The sequence below is a fragment of the Salmo salar genome, chromosome 10, assembly GCF_965601325.2.
Source record: "Salmo salar chromosome 10, fSalSal1, whole genome shotgun sequence".
Classification (NCBI taxonomy): Eukaryota; Metazoa; Chordata; class Actinopteri; order Salmoniformes; family Salmonidae; genus Salmo; species Salmo salar.
In genome coordinates, this window is record NC_138300.1 from 38,670,133 (window position 1) to 38,686,696 (window position 16,564).

General features: G+C 40.2%; 1 protein-coding gene across 4 annotated transcripts in view; it reads left to right on the top strand.

Annotated features, from left to right (window-relative positions):
- LOC106560340 (CMP-N-acetylneuraminate-beta-1,4-galactoside alpha-2,3-sialyltransferase) overlaps positions 1-16,564 on the top strand; it is an 86,618-nt gene that overhangs the window by 20,746 nt on the left and 49,308 nt on the right. For 3 of the 4 annotated variants that reach the window (XM_014123174.3, XM_014123173.3, XM_082956998.1), the window contains exons 3-4: positions 7,480-7,522; positions 12,494-12,586. In XM_014123174.3, the coding sequence (XP_013978649.3) occupies positions 7,480-7,522; positions 12,494-12,586 (136 nt within the window). The remainder of the gene's footprint in view (positions 1-7,479; positions 7,523-12,493; positions 12,587-16,564) is intronic. The other variant, XM_014123175.3, reaches the window with a different exon arrangement.

Sequence of the window (16,564 nt, forward strand, 5' to 3'; positions counted from 1 at the left end):
CTGGTTCCGTGCTCGCGCGTTATGCCTTTGGATAAGTGATCTGTACGCACGAACAAAACGGAGGTATTTGTACATAAATATGGATTATTTCGAACAAAAACAACATTTATTGTGGAAGTAGCAGTCCTGGGAGTGTATTCTGACGAAGATCAGCAAAGGTAAGAGAATATTTCTAATACTAATTCTGAGTTTAGGTTGCCCCGAACTTGGCAGGTGTCTGAATAGCTCACCGTGATGGCTGAGCTATGTACTCAGAATATTGAAAAATGTGCTTTCTCCGTAAAGCTATTTTAAAATCTGACACAGCGGTTGCATCCAGTGGTAGTCTATCTATAATTCTTAAAATAATTGTTATATATTTTGTCAACGTTTATGATGAGTATTTTTGTAAATTGATGTGCACATTCACCAGACGTTTTAGTGGGAATACATTTTCTGAACATCACGTGCCAATGTAAAATGCTGTTTTTGGATATAAATATGAACTTTATCGAACAAAACATACATGTATTGTGTAACATAATGTCCTAGGAGTGTCATCTGATGAAGATTGTCAAAGGTTAGTGCTTCATTTAGCTGTGTTTTGGGTTTTATTGACATGTCTTTGCTTGGAAAATGGCTGGTTCATCTAACCACACTGTCCGATTTCAAAAAGGCTTTACAACGAAAGCAAAACATTAGATTATGTCAGCAGAGTACCCAGCCAGAAATAATCAGACACCCATTTTTCAAGCTAGCATATAATGTCACAAAAACCCAGAAGACAGCTAAATGCAGCACTAACCTTTGATGATCTTCATCAGATGACACACCTAGGACATTATGTTATACAATACATGCATGTTTTGTTCAATCAAGTTCATATTTATATCAAAAACCAGCTTTTTACATTAGCATGTGACGTTCAGAACTAGCATACCCCCCGCAAACTTCCGGGGAATTTACTAACAATGTACTAAATTACTCACGATAAACGTTCACAAAAAACATAACAATTATTTTAAGAATTATAGATACAGAACTCCTTTGTGCAATCGAGGTGTCCGATTTTAAAATAGCTTTTTGGTGAAAGCACATTTTGCAATATTCTCAGTAGATAGCCCTGCCATCACGGCTAGCCATTTAGACACCCACCAAGTTTAGCCCTGACCAAAGTCAGATTTACTATTACAAAAGTTTGATTACCTTCGTTGTCTTTGTCAGAATGCACTCCCAGGACTGCTACTTCAATAACAAATGTTGGTTTGGTCCAAAATAATCCATCGTTATATCCAAATAGCGGCGTTTTGTTCGTGCATTCCAGACACTATCCGAAATGGTAAATCAGGGTCACGAGCATGGCGCAATTTGTGACAAAAAAATTCTAAATATTCCATTACCGTACTTCGAAGCATGTCAACCGCTGTTTAAAATCCATTTTTATGCCATTTTTCTCGTAAAAAAGCGATAATATTCCAACCGGGAATCTCCATTTAGGTAAACAGAGGAAAGAAAACAAAGCATTCGGTCGACGCGGGCACGTGCCTGAGTCTCACAGTACTGTAACCAGCCACTACCCAAACACGCTACTTTTTTTCAGCCAGAGCCTGCAAAGCCACGATTCAGCTTTTTGCCGCCTTCTGAGAGCCCATGTGAGCCGTAGGAAGTGTCACGTAACAGCAGAGATCCTTTGTAATGGATAGAGATGGCAAAGAAGGCCAAGAAATGGTCAGACAGGGTACTTCCTGTACAGAATCTTCTCAGGTTTTGACCTGCCATTTGAGTTCTGTTATACTCACAGACACCATTCAAACAGTTTTAGAAACTTTGGAGTGTTTTCTATCCAAAGCCAATACTTATATGCATATTCTAGTTACTGGGCAGGAGTAGTAACCAGATTAAATCGGGTACGTTTTTTATCCAGCCGTGTCAATACTGCCCCCTAGCCCTAACAGGTTAAATACTTGAAAACACAAAAACAACAAACCGTGACGCAGAGAAGAAAACACACTACTCAAAATATAGTCACCCAGAAAACACAAGTGGGACAAACATCAACTTTAATATGGCCTCCAATTAGAGCCAATGACAACCGGCTGCCTCTAATTGGAGGTAATGCCAAACAAAACCCAACCTAGAAACTAGAAACTAAACATAGAAATACAAAAACGGACAAACACCCCCGTGTCACGCCCTGACCTACTCTACCATAGAAAATAACATCTTACTATGGTCAGGACGTGACAACTTCAAAAAAGCTTTAGACTCAATTTGGCATGAGGGTCTGCTATACAAATTGATGGAGAGTGGTGTTTGGGGAAAACATAGATAATTTAAAATCCATGTACACAAACAAGTGTGAGGTTAAAACTGGCAAAAAACACATTTCTTTCCACAGGGCCAAGGGGTGAGACAGGGATGCAGCTTAAGCCCCACCCTCTTCAACATATATATCAATGAATTGGCAAGGGCACTAGAACAGTCTGCAGCACCCGGCCTCACCCAACTAGAATCTGAAGTCAAATGTCTACTGTTTAGTGATGATATGGTGCTTCTGTCCCCAACCAAGGAGGGCCTACAGCAGCACCTAGATATTCTGCACAGATTGTCAGACCTGGGCCCTGACAGGAAATCGAAGTAAGAAAAAAAATGTTGGTGTTCCAAAAAAGGTCCAGATGCCAGGACCACAAATCCAAATACCATCTAGACATAGTTGCCCTAGAGCACACAAAAAACTAAACATACCTCAGCCTAAACATCAGCGCCACAGGTAACTTCCACAAAGCTGTGAACAATCTGATAGACAAGGCAAGAAGGATCTTCTATGCCATCGAAAGGAACATAAAATTCAACATACCAATTAGAATCTGGCAAAAAATACTTGAATCAGTTATAGAACCCATTGCCCTTTATGGTTGTGAGGTCTGGGGTCCGCTCACCAACCAAGAATTCACAAAATGGGACAAACAAATTGAGACTCAGCATGTGTAATGAACACGAGGGAGACAGAGAGCTGGTTTCAAGCACAGAGCGCAGCAGGTTTTTAATGAAAGGAACCTTAGGAGTAGGCAGGTAGCTGGGTCCAGGGGCAGGCAGAAGGTCATACACGGTAGGTCCACAAATGGCAACAGTACAGGCAGGGAATAGGCAAAAGGCGTTGTGAGTGAGGCAGGCAAAACCTATCATGGACGGGAAAAAACAGCGCTCCGAAAAAGTGTCTCAAAAACAAACAATACCTCACAGTAATGGGGTGCAAGGAACTGAACTAAATAGTGTGGGATGATGATATGCAGGTGTGTGAACAGGTGATTCGAATTCCGGTGATTGGGATCTGGAGAGTGAGCTGGAAAGTGGGCTGTGTTCCAGGGATCTAAGTGTTTGGGAGTGTGAGTTGGACGCAGACATTACAGCATGCAGAATTCTGCAAATTCTGCAAAACACCAAATAATGCATGCATAGCAGAATTAGGCTGATACCCGCTAATTATCAAAATCCATAAAAGAGCGGGAAAATTCTACAACTACCTAAAAGGAAGCGATTCCCAAACCTTCCATAACAAAGCCATCACCTACAGAGAAATGAGCCTGGAGAAGAGTCCCCTAAGCAAGCTGGTCCTGGGGCTCTGTTCACAAACACAAACACACCCCACAGAGCCCCAGGACAGCAACACAATTAGACCCAAACAAATCACGAGAAAACAAAAATATAATAACTTCACACATTGGAAAGAATGTACAAAAAAACTGAGCAAACTGGAATGCTAAACCGAGAGTACACAGTGGCATAATACCTGACCACTGACTGACCCAAAATTAAGGAAATCTTGGAGTATGTACAGACTCAGTGAGCATAGCCTTGCTATTGAGAAAGGCCGCCAAAGGCAGACATGGCTCCCAAGAGAAGACAGGCTATGTGCACACTGCCCACAAAATGACGTGGAAACTGAGCTGCACTTCCTAACCTCCTGCCAAATGTATGACCATATTAGAGACACATATTCCCCTCAGATTACACAGACCCACAAAGAATTTGAAAACAAATCCCATTTTGATAAACTCCCATATTTGTTGGGTGAAATACCACAGTGTGCAATCACAGCAGCAACATTTGTGCCCTGTTGCCACAAGAAAAGGGCAACCAGTGAAGAACAAACACCATTGTAAATACAACCTATATTTATTTTCCTTTTTGTACTATTTGCACATCATTACAGCACTGTATATAGACATAATATGACATTTGAAATGTCTTTATTTTGGAACTTTTGTGAGTATAATGTTTACTGTACATTTTCTATTGTTTATTTCACTTTTGTTTATTATCTATTTCACGCAATGTTAACATGTTTCCCATGCCAATAAAGTCCCTTAAATTGAAATTAAGTTGAATTGATTAGAATGATTTTGATCGTGACTCAGAAAGTTAGACGGCTAGGTCTCTGTTCTAGCCTATCTTGGGAGATGTTTTGTTTACCCGTACATATGGCCATGTAGCCAGAACCAACATCTTTAAAACAAGAAGATTTTACATTTGTTATGAAAACTGTAGTCTAACTATGGTATGGTTCTTTTGTTATGAAAACTATGATCTACTGTGGTATGTTTTCTGTTAACGAGGTGGTGGCATTGCCATAGTAAGAAAAGTTGTTTGGACTAGGCTGAATGTGTATTAATCACTTGTTTGGACTCCTGAATGTCCAATGATGTGCAAACCAAACCCTCAAACCGAGCCTTTCAACTGTGTAAACTTGATAGAATTACTTCTCCATTTAATCATTGTGTCATCTGTTTCTCCTAGTCTGAACAACAAACACTCAGTGTCGTGTTGATCTAAGCCTTTCACAGCTGAAACAAGTTTATTTTTATTCAGGGTTGTTGCTTTATCTCATGATTTGCAATGTGGTCCTACTTACTAGCAACACATTACCCAGTTGGAGTTTTAATCCAGTTAGGCCGGCAGTGAATGATGATGTTGGTGGTGGTAGAGCCTAGCCTAGCTGCCTAGCCTAGCTGCCTAGCCTAGCTGCCTAGCCTAGCTGCCTAGCCTAGCTGCCTAGCCTAGCTGCCTAGCCTAGCTGCCTAGCCTAGCTGCCTAGCCTAGCTGCCTAGCCTAGCTGCCTAGTAGCAACAGAACAGGAGATGGATGTGGTCTTGTGAGAGAGGGTGTTGGTAGTGTAAGTGGAAATGATGAGGGCAGTGGTTAATATGGCTTGTTGTTTATATCAAACCCTATGACTAACACTACTCAATCAACCACCTGTTTTCGCACAGTATTCCCCATAGAATTACTGGAACAGACATTCCCATTCAAGTCAATGTTCTGTGATGGGCGGACCAATTCTATGGTACTGTAATGTTGAGGGAGCACACAAGCTTTTTGCTGCACCTTTTTGGACCTGCTGTAAACTGTGTATGTGACGAATAAAAATGGATTTGATTTGATTTGGTATTCCCTTGGACAGACGCTTGTCCAGCGTGATCTAACTGAATACTTACAACCTTAAGGCGTAACTTAACCCTTGTGTTTCATAGACAGACCTGGATAGTTTTTTCTTCGTGGGACGATTATTTCACTCAGGGAGTATGGATTCAGGTTAATAAAGCAGGAATCCATGTTGGGAGGTTTTGTAGATCTTAGGAACTCATGTGCATTTTAAAACAGCCTGGCTTTTTCATGGTACTCACTTTCAGGTGTTCTTAGACTTCGTGAACAAACACCTTCATCTAGAATTGATGACAACTGCTGTAAATAGTATACCTGTCTTATCAGATGATAATATTGGTCACTGTACTATTCAATCTATACGTTTCATTTATTGAAATACATCACCTCCCAACACTGTGAACTATCATTCAAGCTTCTACAGCATGTCCACCTACTGAAATACAGCATATCTTACAAAGACAATTATCTTATATCTACATGTGTTATTCTTATAGGAAAATAATGGCTGAAAATGTAAAATGTCATTCAGTATGTAAAACTTCACTTTTAATCTGTGAATTATTCACTGTCCTTTGAGAATCAGTCTTCTTTTTAATTTCATAATGTAAAATGACAATGTGGATCATTCAACCTTATAAATGACCTTGCCAGAGGAAATAAAAATGTGACGTACGAAACCCCTATAGTTGACAAAAATCTACCTTGCAGTGAGGAGATATGATGTCTTTGTAAGAGCAGGACCCATGGGCTCTTCTGACTTCCAGAATCTAGAACCCAGAATCTAGAACCCAGAATCTAGAGCTGACTAGATGAGGCTTGCTGCTTTCCTGTCAGTGAACTACTGCTCAAACAAACCTCTCTCAGCCCAGCAATAATATCAAGCACCTCCTCATTTGCTCCCCAACCAACCCACCACACTTCACAGAAACTTCCCAATCCCATCAGCCCTCCATGGACCTCACCAGAGGACACCCCCCTCCCCCGCACACATAAACACACTGTGGTCTAGTCTCCCACAGCCAGATATCAACTTACAGCTTTATCTTCTGTGTTCTTGAAGTCCGTCGACTGGCTGTCTTCTCTTTTTCTTTATGCTTAATTTCCATTTAAGCAGCGGTGCCTACTGAGTTCTCTGCTTCAGCAGGCAGATAGCAGCACCATGAAAGAGCTGGATAGTAACTGGAGTAATAATGAGAGGCCATAGATCTGGTCTCAATTTCATTTAACTCTGCCCGGCAAATGTTAAAGATCTGTCCCCCTTTGTGTTGTTTATTGTTGTGCTCTGCTGTTTTTCAAATACAAGCTTGAACAATCCCTCTGTTTACTTCTGTTTTACAGGAAATGTTGGGTTCAAAACAAGAATTGTTTTAAACCTGGTATTGTGAATGGAGGAAGCTTTGTTTGAGGTTAGGTTATCCTGACATCAGTAAATCAGTTAAACTAAATGACATAAAGTAATTTATCGAGACATATTTTGGCTAGCCCTGCTACTTCTGCCAGCCAGACCATTGAGAAGAGCAAATATGATGCCCTGCATGCTGTCCTGTTTCATCCACCATTGTTTTACTATTCCAATCTCATGAAGTCATGTAGCAGGCCTGTATCTAAAGGGCAAAGAGGAAACAGTCATTGCCAGATTAAAGGACAGCTACTGTGACCTCTGATATGATATAATGATTGCAGACAGACAGACATGTTTTCATGAAGATGACAATGTGTCCACATCGTAAGTAGGAATAACTACTGCCTCATGGTCTATGGCGTGTCCTATGACCCAGGCTGCAACAGAAAGTTCCACAAAATTAAATGTTGTCTTATTGTCTTCCACTTTACAGATTGTAGTTGTTATTTTAAGCTTTATGGTACCTACAGATCTTGGTACTCGTCTATAGATGATCCATAACTGCCGCACAAATGAATATCAGAGTAACCATTGATTACTAAACTAATTTTGTTTTAGTTTGTATTCAATTGTTTTGCAGTGTTTCATTTTGTTCCTTGTTCTCTCATTATCAACGATATACTTAATCTCTCTCTTTCTCTCTACCAATCTAGTGTATGACAAACAGGGATTCTTGCTGAAGCTGGGTGGTAATCTGTAAGTAGTCCCTTAATTCATTATCTTATCCAGTATTGTGCTTTACCCCTTCACATTGCTTTGTGTTTTGGCTACATGACCTTCATGTATGTTTTGGGTAACCTCAACAGTCGTCAAACTCTTAAGACCATCTCACTGGGCAAAACTGATTGGATTTGCAAAAAGTCTTCAATATAAGGATATTTTGTCTATTTTTCACTTAACTACTTGAGTAAAAATCTGAAGGTAACTGGTTTTAAATGTACTTAAGTACAGTGGTGGGAAAAGTACTCAATTGTCATACTTGAATAAAAGTACAAACTAAAAGTAAATGCTATACATAAAATTTCTTATATTAAGCAAATCAAATGGCACAATGTTATTTTTTAGATGTATGTTTACGAACACTCAGACATCATGTACAAATGCAGTATTTGTGTTTAGTGAGTCTGCTAGATCAGAGGCAGTAGGGAGTGTGAGTGTGCAAAGCTGTCATCAAGGCAAATGGTGGCTACTTTGAAGAATCTCAAATATAAAATATATTTTGATTTGTTTAGCACTTTTTTGGTTACTACATGATTCCATATGTTATTTCATAGTTTGGATATCTTCACTATTATTCTGCATTGTAAAAAATAGTAAAAATAAAGAAAAACCCTTGAATACTAAAAGTGTTTGTACTCAAAAGTGTAATATTTTACAGTATTACAATGCTATGGTGCTGGGCCCTACCTTTCCTGATCAAGTTCCTCTGGCTGCTCGTCCAATAGCCTCTCTGTTTATTTGACTAAGCCATAGGCTCATCAGGTTATTAATGAGGAGGTTAAAAGCGGCTGTTCAGAGCAGTAATTAATACCAATGTGTGTGGTACTAAAAATGTGAACCAGGCCTTCTGGCTGCTTCCCAAATGGCACCCTATTCCCTTTATACCACTACTGTTGACTAGGGCTCATACGGCTTCGGTCAGAAGTAGTGCACTATAAAGGGAATAGGCTGCCATTTGGAATGTAACCTTTCCCTGTGAGGTGAACTGTTTTCCGTTTTCTTAACGAACGATCTGTCAACAACTGGTGCCCTCACCAACGACCAGCCCCACCTCGACTAGAAACCATTTTACATCGTCAACCCGAGTCATCTCTAAGTCTGAATCATTTTAGGGGCCTCTTGGGGTTATCTTTAGCTTGCTGGAAACGTAGGGATACTGCAACTCCTGGGACACGTCCCAAATGGCACCGTATGTGGTGCACGACTGTTGACCAGGGCTTGTAGGGCTCTGTTCAAAAGTAGTGCACTATATAGGGAATAGGGTGCCATTTTGGATGCAGATATGGTGATATGTGAGGGATTCTTTCCACCAGTATACATTCCACAATCAACAGGTTGTCTCTCCCCCACACACACTGGCCCGTGGATAGATACGTAGATACGTAGTCTGTTGAAAGGTTTTATTTGTGTTTCACTGACTCAACGGAGAGAGGTGAGAGCCTACGTAAAATAAACAAAGCTTCCCTCCCTTTATGGCGAAAGACTTGTTACTTCTGAGTTTTCACCAATTAGCTCTTTCTATTTTTACATGAATTCACTGCAGCTGTTTCAGTGAAAACGGTTTTAGGGTTTAGATTTTTTCGGGGTTGATTTTATTAGGATCGACACCAATGGCAACAGCTAGTCTTACTGGGGTCCGAAACATAACAGAAAAGACATTACAGACAAAATACTTTCCATTTATAACCTTAACATGTAGTATGTGTTTGTGCATCTATCAGTTCCACATACATGTCAGTACATACACACAACAAGTAGGTCACATGGTGGAGAGGCGTTGGGCCATGAGGTGTTGCTTTATTTGTTTTTTGAAACCAGGTTTGCTGTTTACTTGAGCTATATGAGATGGAACGGAGTTCCATGCAATCATGGCTCTGTATAATACTGTATGTTTCCTTGAATTTGTTATGTACCTGGGGACTGTGAAAAGACCCCTGGTGGCATGTCTGGTGGGGTAAGTGTGTGTGTCAGTGCTGTGTGTAAGTTGACTATACAAACAATTTTATAATTTCCAACACATTAATGTTTCTTATAAAAACAAGAAGTGATGCAGTCAGTCTCTCCTCAACTCTTAGCCAAGAGAGACTGGCATGCATAGTATTTATATTAGCCCTCTGATTACAATGAAGAGCAAGATGTGCCGCTCTGTTCTGGGCCAGCTGAAGCTTAATTAACTAGGTCCTTCTTTGCTGCACTTGACCATATGACTGGACAATAATCAAGATTAAGTTGTATCTGGCTCAACTTTTTTAGGGTGGAGGTATCATGCTTTTATGCTTGAGCCCTAAGCTCAGTAGGGAGGCCATCTCTGCAAGTCCTAATCTTTTATTTGATCCTTTTATTTGTTGGCTTTTATTAAATGAAATTAAACTTATAGGAGTTCTGATCTTGTTAACCCAACCTCCACAGTAGAAATTGTATCTTGTACTGTTTTCTTTCAGAGTATGATATATTATGATAGAGTATGATATATTATGATAGAGTATTGTACATTATGATAGAGTATGATATATTATGATAGAGTATGATATATTATGATAGAGTATGATATATTATGATAGAGTATGATATATTATGATAGAGTATTGTACATTATGGTATAGTATGATATATTATGATAGAGTATGATATATTATGATAGAGTATGTTATATTATGATAGAGTATGTTATATTATGATAGAGTACTGTACATTATGATAGAGTATGATATATTATCATAGAGTATTGTACATTATGATAGAGTATGATATATTATGATAGTATTGTACATTATGATAGAGTATGATATATTATGATAGTATTGTACATTATGATAGAGTATGATATTGTCACGTCCTGACCAATATTTAGGTATTATTTATGTTATATTTTGGTCAGGACGTGGCAGAGGTATATTTGTTTTGTATTTTGGGGTTTTGTGTGTGGTGTAGTGGGGTGTTAGTTGTTGGTATAGGTTCTAGGTTTGTTTTTCTATGTATAGTTAATTGGGGTTGGACTCCCAATTGAAGGCAGGTGTGTTGAGTTGCCTTTGATTGGGAGTCCTATATAATAGGGTGTGTTTGTCTTTGTGTTTTGTGGGTAGTTGTATTTTGCACTGCGTTATTTATGCCTGTAAAACTGTCACTAGTCTTATTTCGTTTTCTTGTTTTTCCTCCGTGTTCACATTCGTTTAATAAATTAAGATGATGAGCACTAACTCCTCTGCGTATTGGTCCACATTCTCCAACGATGATTTCGCTATATCGTCTAGCGATGAAGAAATCTGTGACAGATATATTATCATATAGTATTGTACATTATGATAGAGTATGATATATTATGATAGAGTATTGTACATTATGATAGAGTATGATATATAGTATGATAGAGTATTGTACATTATGATAGAGTATGATATATAGTATGATAGAGTATGATATATTATGATAGAGTATTGTACATTATGATAGAGTATGTTGTATTATGATAGAATATGATATATTATGGTAGAGTATTGTACATTATGATAGAGTATGATATATTATGATAGAGTATGTTATATTATGATATAGTATGACATATTATGATGGAGTATGTTATATTATGATAGAGTATGATATATTATGAAAGAGTATGATATATTAGGATAGAGTATTGTACATTATGATAGAGTATGATATATTTTGATAGAGTATGATATATTATGATGGAGTATTGTACATTATGATAGAGTATGATATATTTTGATAGAGTATGATATATTATGATAGAGTATGATATATTAGGATAGAGTATTGTACATTATGATAGAGTATGATATATTATGATAGAGTATGTTATATTATGATATAGTATGACATATTATGATGGAGTATGTTATATTATGATAGAGTATGATATATTATGATAGAGTATGATATATTAGGATAGAGTATTGTACATTATGATAGAGTATGATATATTTTGATAGAGTATGATATATTATGATGGAGTATTGTACATTATGATAGAGTATGATATATTTTGATAGAGTATGATATATTATGATAGAGTATGATATATTAGGATAGAGTATTGTACATTATGATAGAGTATGATATATTATGATAGAGTATTGTACATTATGATAGAGTATGATATATTTTGATAGAGTATGATATATTATGATGGAGTATTGTACATTATGATACAGTATGATATATTATGATAGAGTATTGTACATTATGATAGAGTATCATATACACTATCACATTAGCACGATGGATGAACTGTTATAATACCTTCGTGACAGGTCAATATGAATGATTTGAAGTGTTTCCACATTGCATACCAAAACTACCCGTTGTGCATTAGACCTACAGTTAGTTGTACACAACAATGACAGATTAAAGACATGTTAAGATATTTGTTTACAGTACAGAGCCATCAAATATCCATTAAAATGAATTTTTTGGATTCAAAGGTTCAATGATCTAGTTGTTTGTTCTTAACAGTTCCAGTTATGCAGAATGTTCCTGATTATTTTCTAAGGCTTGTGCAGCTTTTTAGGCTTTTAGAAAGCTTCTGTTCATGCTCACACACCATCTCTTCTCCTCCTCGCGTGACCTTTTCTCTGTCTCTGACCTCTCCTCTTTGCGCGACCTCTTCTCTGTCTCTGACCTCTCCTCCTTGCGTGACCTGTTCTCTGTCTCTGACCTCTCCTCCTTGCGTGACCTCTTCTCTGTCTCTGACCTCTCCTCTTTGCGTGACCTCTTCTCTGTCTCTGACCTCTTCTCTTTGCGTGACCTCTTCTCTGTCTCTGACCTCTCCTCCTTGGGTGATCTCTTCTCTGTCTCTGACCTCTCCTCTTTGCGTGACCTCTTCTCTGTCTCTGACCTCTCCTCTTTGCGTGACCTCTTCTCTGTCTCTGACCTCTCCTCTTTGCGTGACCTCTTCTCTGTCTCTGACCTCTCCTCTTTGTACCACAGACCTTTGGAGCTGATGTACAAGTATGGTAATCTCAGCGAGGGAGTCTGTAAACCTGGCTACGCAGCTGCCAAGATGACCACCATCTATCCAATGTGAGCCAAAGCTTTTTACATTTCTGATATGATGTAATATAATTAAGCGATAAGACCCGAGGGGGTGTGGTATATGTCCAATATAGCATGGATAAGGGCTGTTCTTATGCACAACGCAACGCCATATACCACAAACCCCAGGGGTTTTATTGCTTAATTATATAATTGGAGCAGTAAAAATATGTTTTGTCATGCACTGATATGCCACAGTTTTCAGCCAATCAGCATTCAGGGCTCGAACCACCCAGTTTATAATTTGTTTTATGATACATTTATGATATTATATAGTGTTATTTAGTTTATGATACATTTATGATATTATATAGTGTAATTTGGTTTATGATACATTTATGATATTATATAATTTGGTTTATGATACATCGTTATGATTCAGCATCCCATGATCATTTTCTCTCCCTGTTTTAGTAGTGTGCTACTTCAAGCTTAGTTGAGATGATGATGGCGCTACTTTGACAACGGCCTCATTCACGGTTTTCTTTCACTCTCTCTGACCACAGCTTTCCCTCTCATGACTCCATTCAGTTGTACTTTCTAATCCTCAGTGCCCTACTGTATTGTATATGCAACTTCATTGAGTCTCGACATCTTCACAATAAACCCACAGATTATCGTCGGCTCCATCTCAGATCCTACAGAAAGCCCCTCTCACATTGTGAGCATGAGTCGCTTCCTCCGTCCAGAAAAAAAACATAGGAAGCATAGAACTGCTGCTTTGTCTGCTGGCAGACCACTGGCCCATTGTCCGGCTGACCCCGGCTAGAGAGAGACAGCCATGGAGAGTCATAGGTGACCTGACCCCAGACGATTGGTTAGAATGACTCAGATGGTCCTCCCATTTGACAGTTTAGGGGTCAAGGGTCAGGGAACCCTCAGTGAAGATGTTGACCTTCCTGTGACTTCTGCCTCTTTGGATCTTTCTCAATCTTTCCTTGATTACTTGTGTCCTCTCTATTTGCAACCTTATCAAAAAATATTGGTGGAGAAGATCTGAAGGGGAGGGGCCTTGGATGTTCTCTTCAAATGTGTTTTGAGGAGGCGAGGAGACAGGGCACGAGGAATTAAGGAAAGACAAATTGAGATATACCCTCTGCCTGGTGAAAGGTCACTGATTTCCTTCCATCCACAGCACTGTGGAAACACATGTTCTTCCTGGTCATCCATTACAAATGTCAGACAGTTCTATTTTACACATTATATATTAAAGATGTCAGATGTTTCATGAAGTTACCACTAATGTGAACTTTATTTGGTAGTTTTAATATTGGTTATTATTAAAAGGATAGTGTAATTCACAATGAACGATACATACACAAATGTCTTGTCGAAGCCTGCAATTAACGATCATGATGTGTAGTGAATGTTGACCCTGACTTTTTAATGACAAGAGAAGACTATGGTCACTGAGCGATCCCGATCCAGTTCCCATTTGTGCTCTTGTCTATCCAGGCATTTCTCCTTCTTACACAATGTACTTTACTTTTGTACTTTACTCATGGACACTAGTCCTGTCATGTGGAAATCTCCCTGAGCTGAGTTCAGAGTGGCGTGAGAGATGGAAGATCCCATTTCCCTTTCTCAATTATTTAGCACTAGATAAGGCTCCACACCATGAAAATACCTTCACCTGTGTATGGTGTTTTCTTAGGGCCTCTCTCTCGCTCTCTCTCTCTCTCTCTAACCACCCCATCTCTCTGTCTTTCTCTCTCTCTCTCTAACCACCCCATCTCTCTGTCTTTCTCTCTCTCTCTCTAACCACCCCCATCTCTCTGTCTTTCTCTCTCTCTCTAACCACCCCATCTCTCTGTCTTTCTCTTTCTCTCTCTCTCTAACCACCCCATCTCTCTGTCGCTCTCTCTCTCTCTCTCTCTAACCACCCCATCTCTCGCTCTCTCTCTCTCTCTCTCTAACCACCCCATCTCTCTGTCTTTCTCTTTCTCGCTCTCTCTCTCTCTCTCTAACCACCCCCCATCTCTCTGTCTTTCTCTTTCTCGCTCTCTCTCTAACCACCCCCATCTCTCTGTCTTTCTCTCTCTCGCTCTCTCTCTAACCACCCCCATCTCTCTGTCTTTCTCTTTCTCGCTCTCTCTCTCTCTCTAACCACCCCCATCTCTCTGTCTTTCTCTTTCTCGCTCTCTCTCTAACCACCCCCATCTCTCTGTCTTTCTCTTTCTCGCTCTCTCTCTCTCTCTAACCACCCCCATCTCTCTGTCTTTCTCTTTCTCGCTCTCTCTCTAACCACCCCCATCTCTCTGTCTTTCTCTTTCTCGCTCTCTCTCTAACCACCCCCATCTCTCTATCTCTCGCTCTCTCTCTCTAACCACCCCATCTCTCTGTCTTTCTCTTTCTCGCTCTCTCTCTAACCACCCCATCTCTCTGTCTTTCTCTTTCTCGCTCTCTCTCTAACCACCCCCCATCTCTCTGTCTTTCTCTTTCTCGCTCTCTCTCTAACCACCCCATCTCTCTGTCTTTCTCTTTCTCGCTCTCTCTCTAACCACCCCCATCTCTCTGTCTTTCTCTTTCTCGCTCTCTCTCTAACCACCCCCATCTCTCTATCTCTCGCTCTCTCTCTCTAACCACCCCCATCTCTCTCGTCTTTCTCTTTCTCGCTCTCTCTCTAACCACCCCCATCTCTCTGTCTTTCTCTTTCTCGCTCTCTCTCTAACCACCCCCATCTCTCTATCTCTCGCTCTCTCTCTCTAACCACCCCCATCTCTCTGTCTTTCTCTTCTCGCTCTCTCTCTAACCACCCCATCTCTCTGTCTTTCTCGCTCTCTCTACCACCCCCACCGCCCGCCCCCCCCCCCATCTCTATGTCTCTCTCTTTCTCTTTCTCGCTCTCTCACTAACCACCCCCACTCTCTACCTCGCCCCCCCCCCCCTCTCGTCTCTCGCTCTCTCTCCCCGCCTCTCTCGCCTGCTCTCTCTAACCACCGCCATCTCTATGTCTCTCTCTTTCTCTTTCTCGCTCTCTCTCTAACCACCCCATCTCTATGTCCTCTCTCTCTCTCGCTCTCTCTCTAACCACCCCCATCTCTCTATCTCTCTCTCTCGCTCTCTCTAACCACCCCCTCAGTCTCTCTCTTTCTCTTTCTCGCTCTCTCTCTAACCACCCCCATCTCTATGTCTCTCTCTTTCTCTTTCTCGCTCTCTCTCTAACCACCCCATCTCTATGTCTCTCTCTTTCTCTTTCTCGCTCTCTCTCTAACCACCCCATCTCTATGTCTCTCTCTTTCTCTTTCTCGCTCTCTCTCTAACCACCCCATCTCTATGTCTCTCTCTTTCTCTTTCTCGCCTCTCTCTAACCACCCCATCTCTATGTCTCTCTCTTTCTCTTTCTCGCTCTCTCTCTAACCACCCCCATCTCTATGTCTCTCTCTTTCTCTTTCTCGCTCTCTCTCTAACCACCCCATCTCTATGTCTCTCTCTTTCTTTCTTTTTCACTATTTTAAGTAAGAGCCCCAGGATGCATCAGGCAGTCCGACGGGAGTTGGTATTTTTTTTTGGTCTGTTGTGCTGTGCGGTCGTCCCAGTGCGTGAGAGTGATGGGCCCCATCCACTTATCTGGTCTCGTTTAGCACCCTTAGACACGCAACTCCCACAATACACAGAGAGAGAGAGAGATTTGAGAGAGAGAAAGACCTTAAACTGACCGATATTCTACGTTGTTTTCTTCTTCTTTTCCTTCTTCTTATTTTTCTCCTTTCTTCTACTTCTTTTTATTCTTTATTCTTTTTCTTCTTGTTCTTCTTTCTCTTTCCTTCTTTTCCTTTCTCCTTCATTCTTCTTGTTATCCTTCTTCTTTCCTCTTTCTTCTTCCTCCTTCTCCTTTCTTCTTCTTCTTCTTCTTCTTCTTCTTCTTCCTCTTTCTTCCTCCTTCTTCTTCTTCAGCGGTATCGCAGCACCAAGTCTTGGACCAAAAGGCTCCTTAACAGCTTCTATCTCCAAGCCATAAGACTG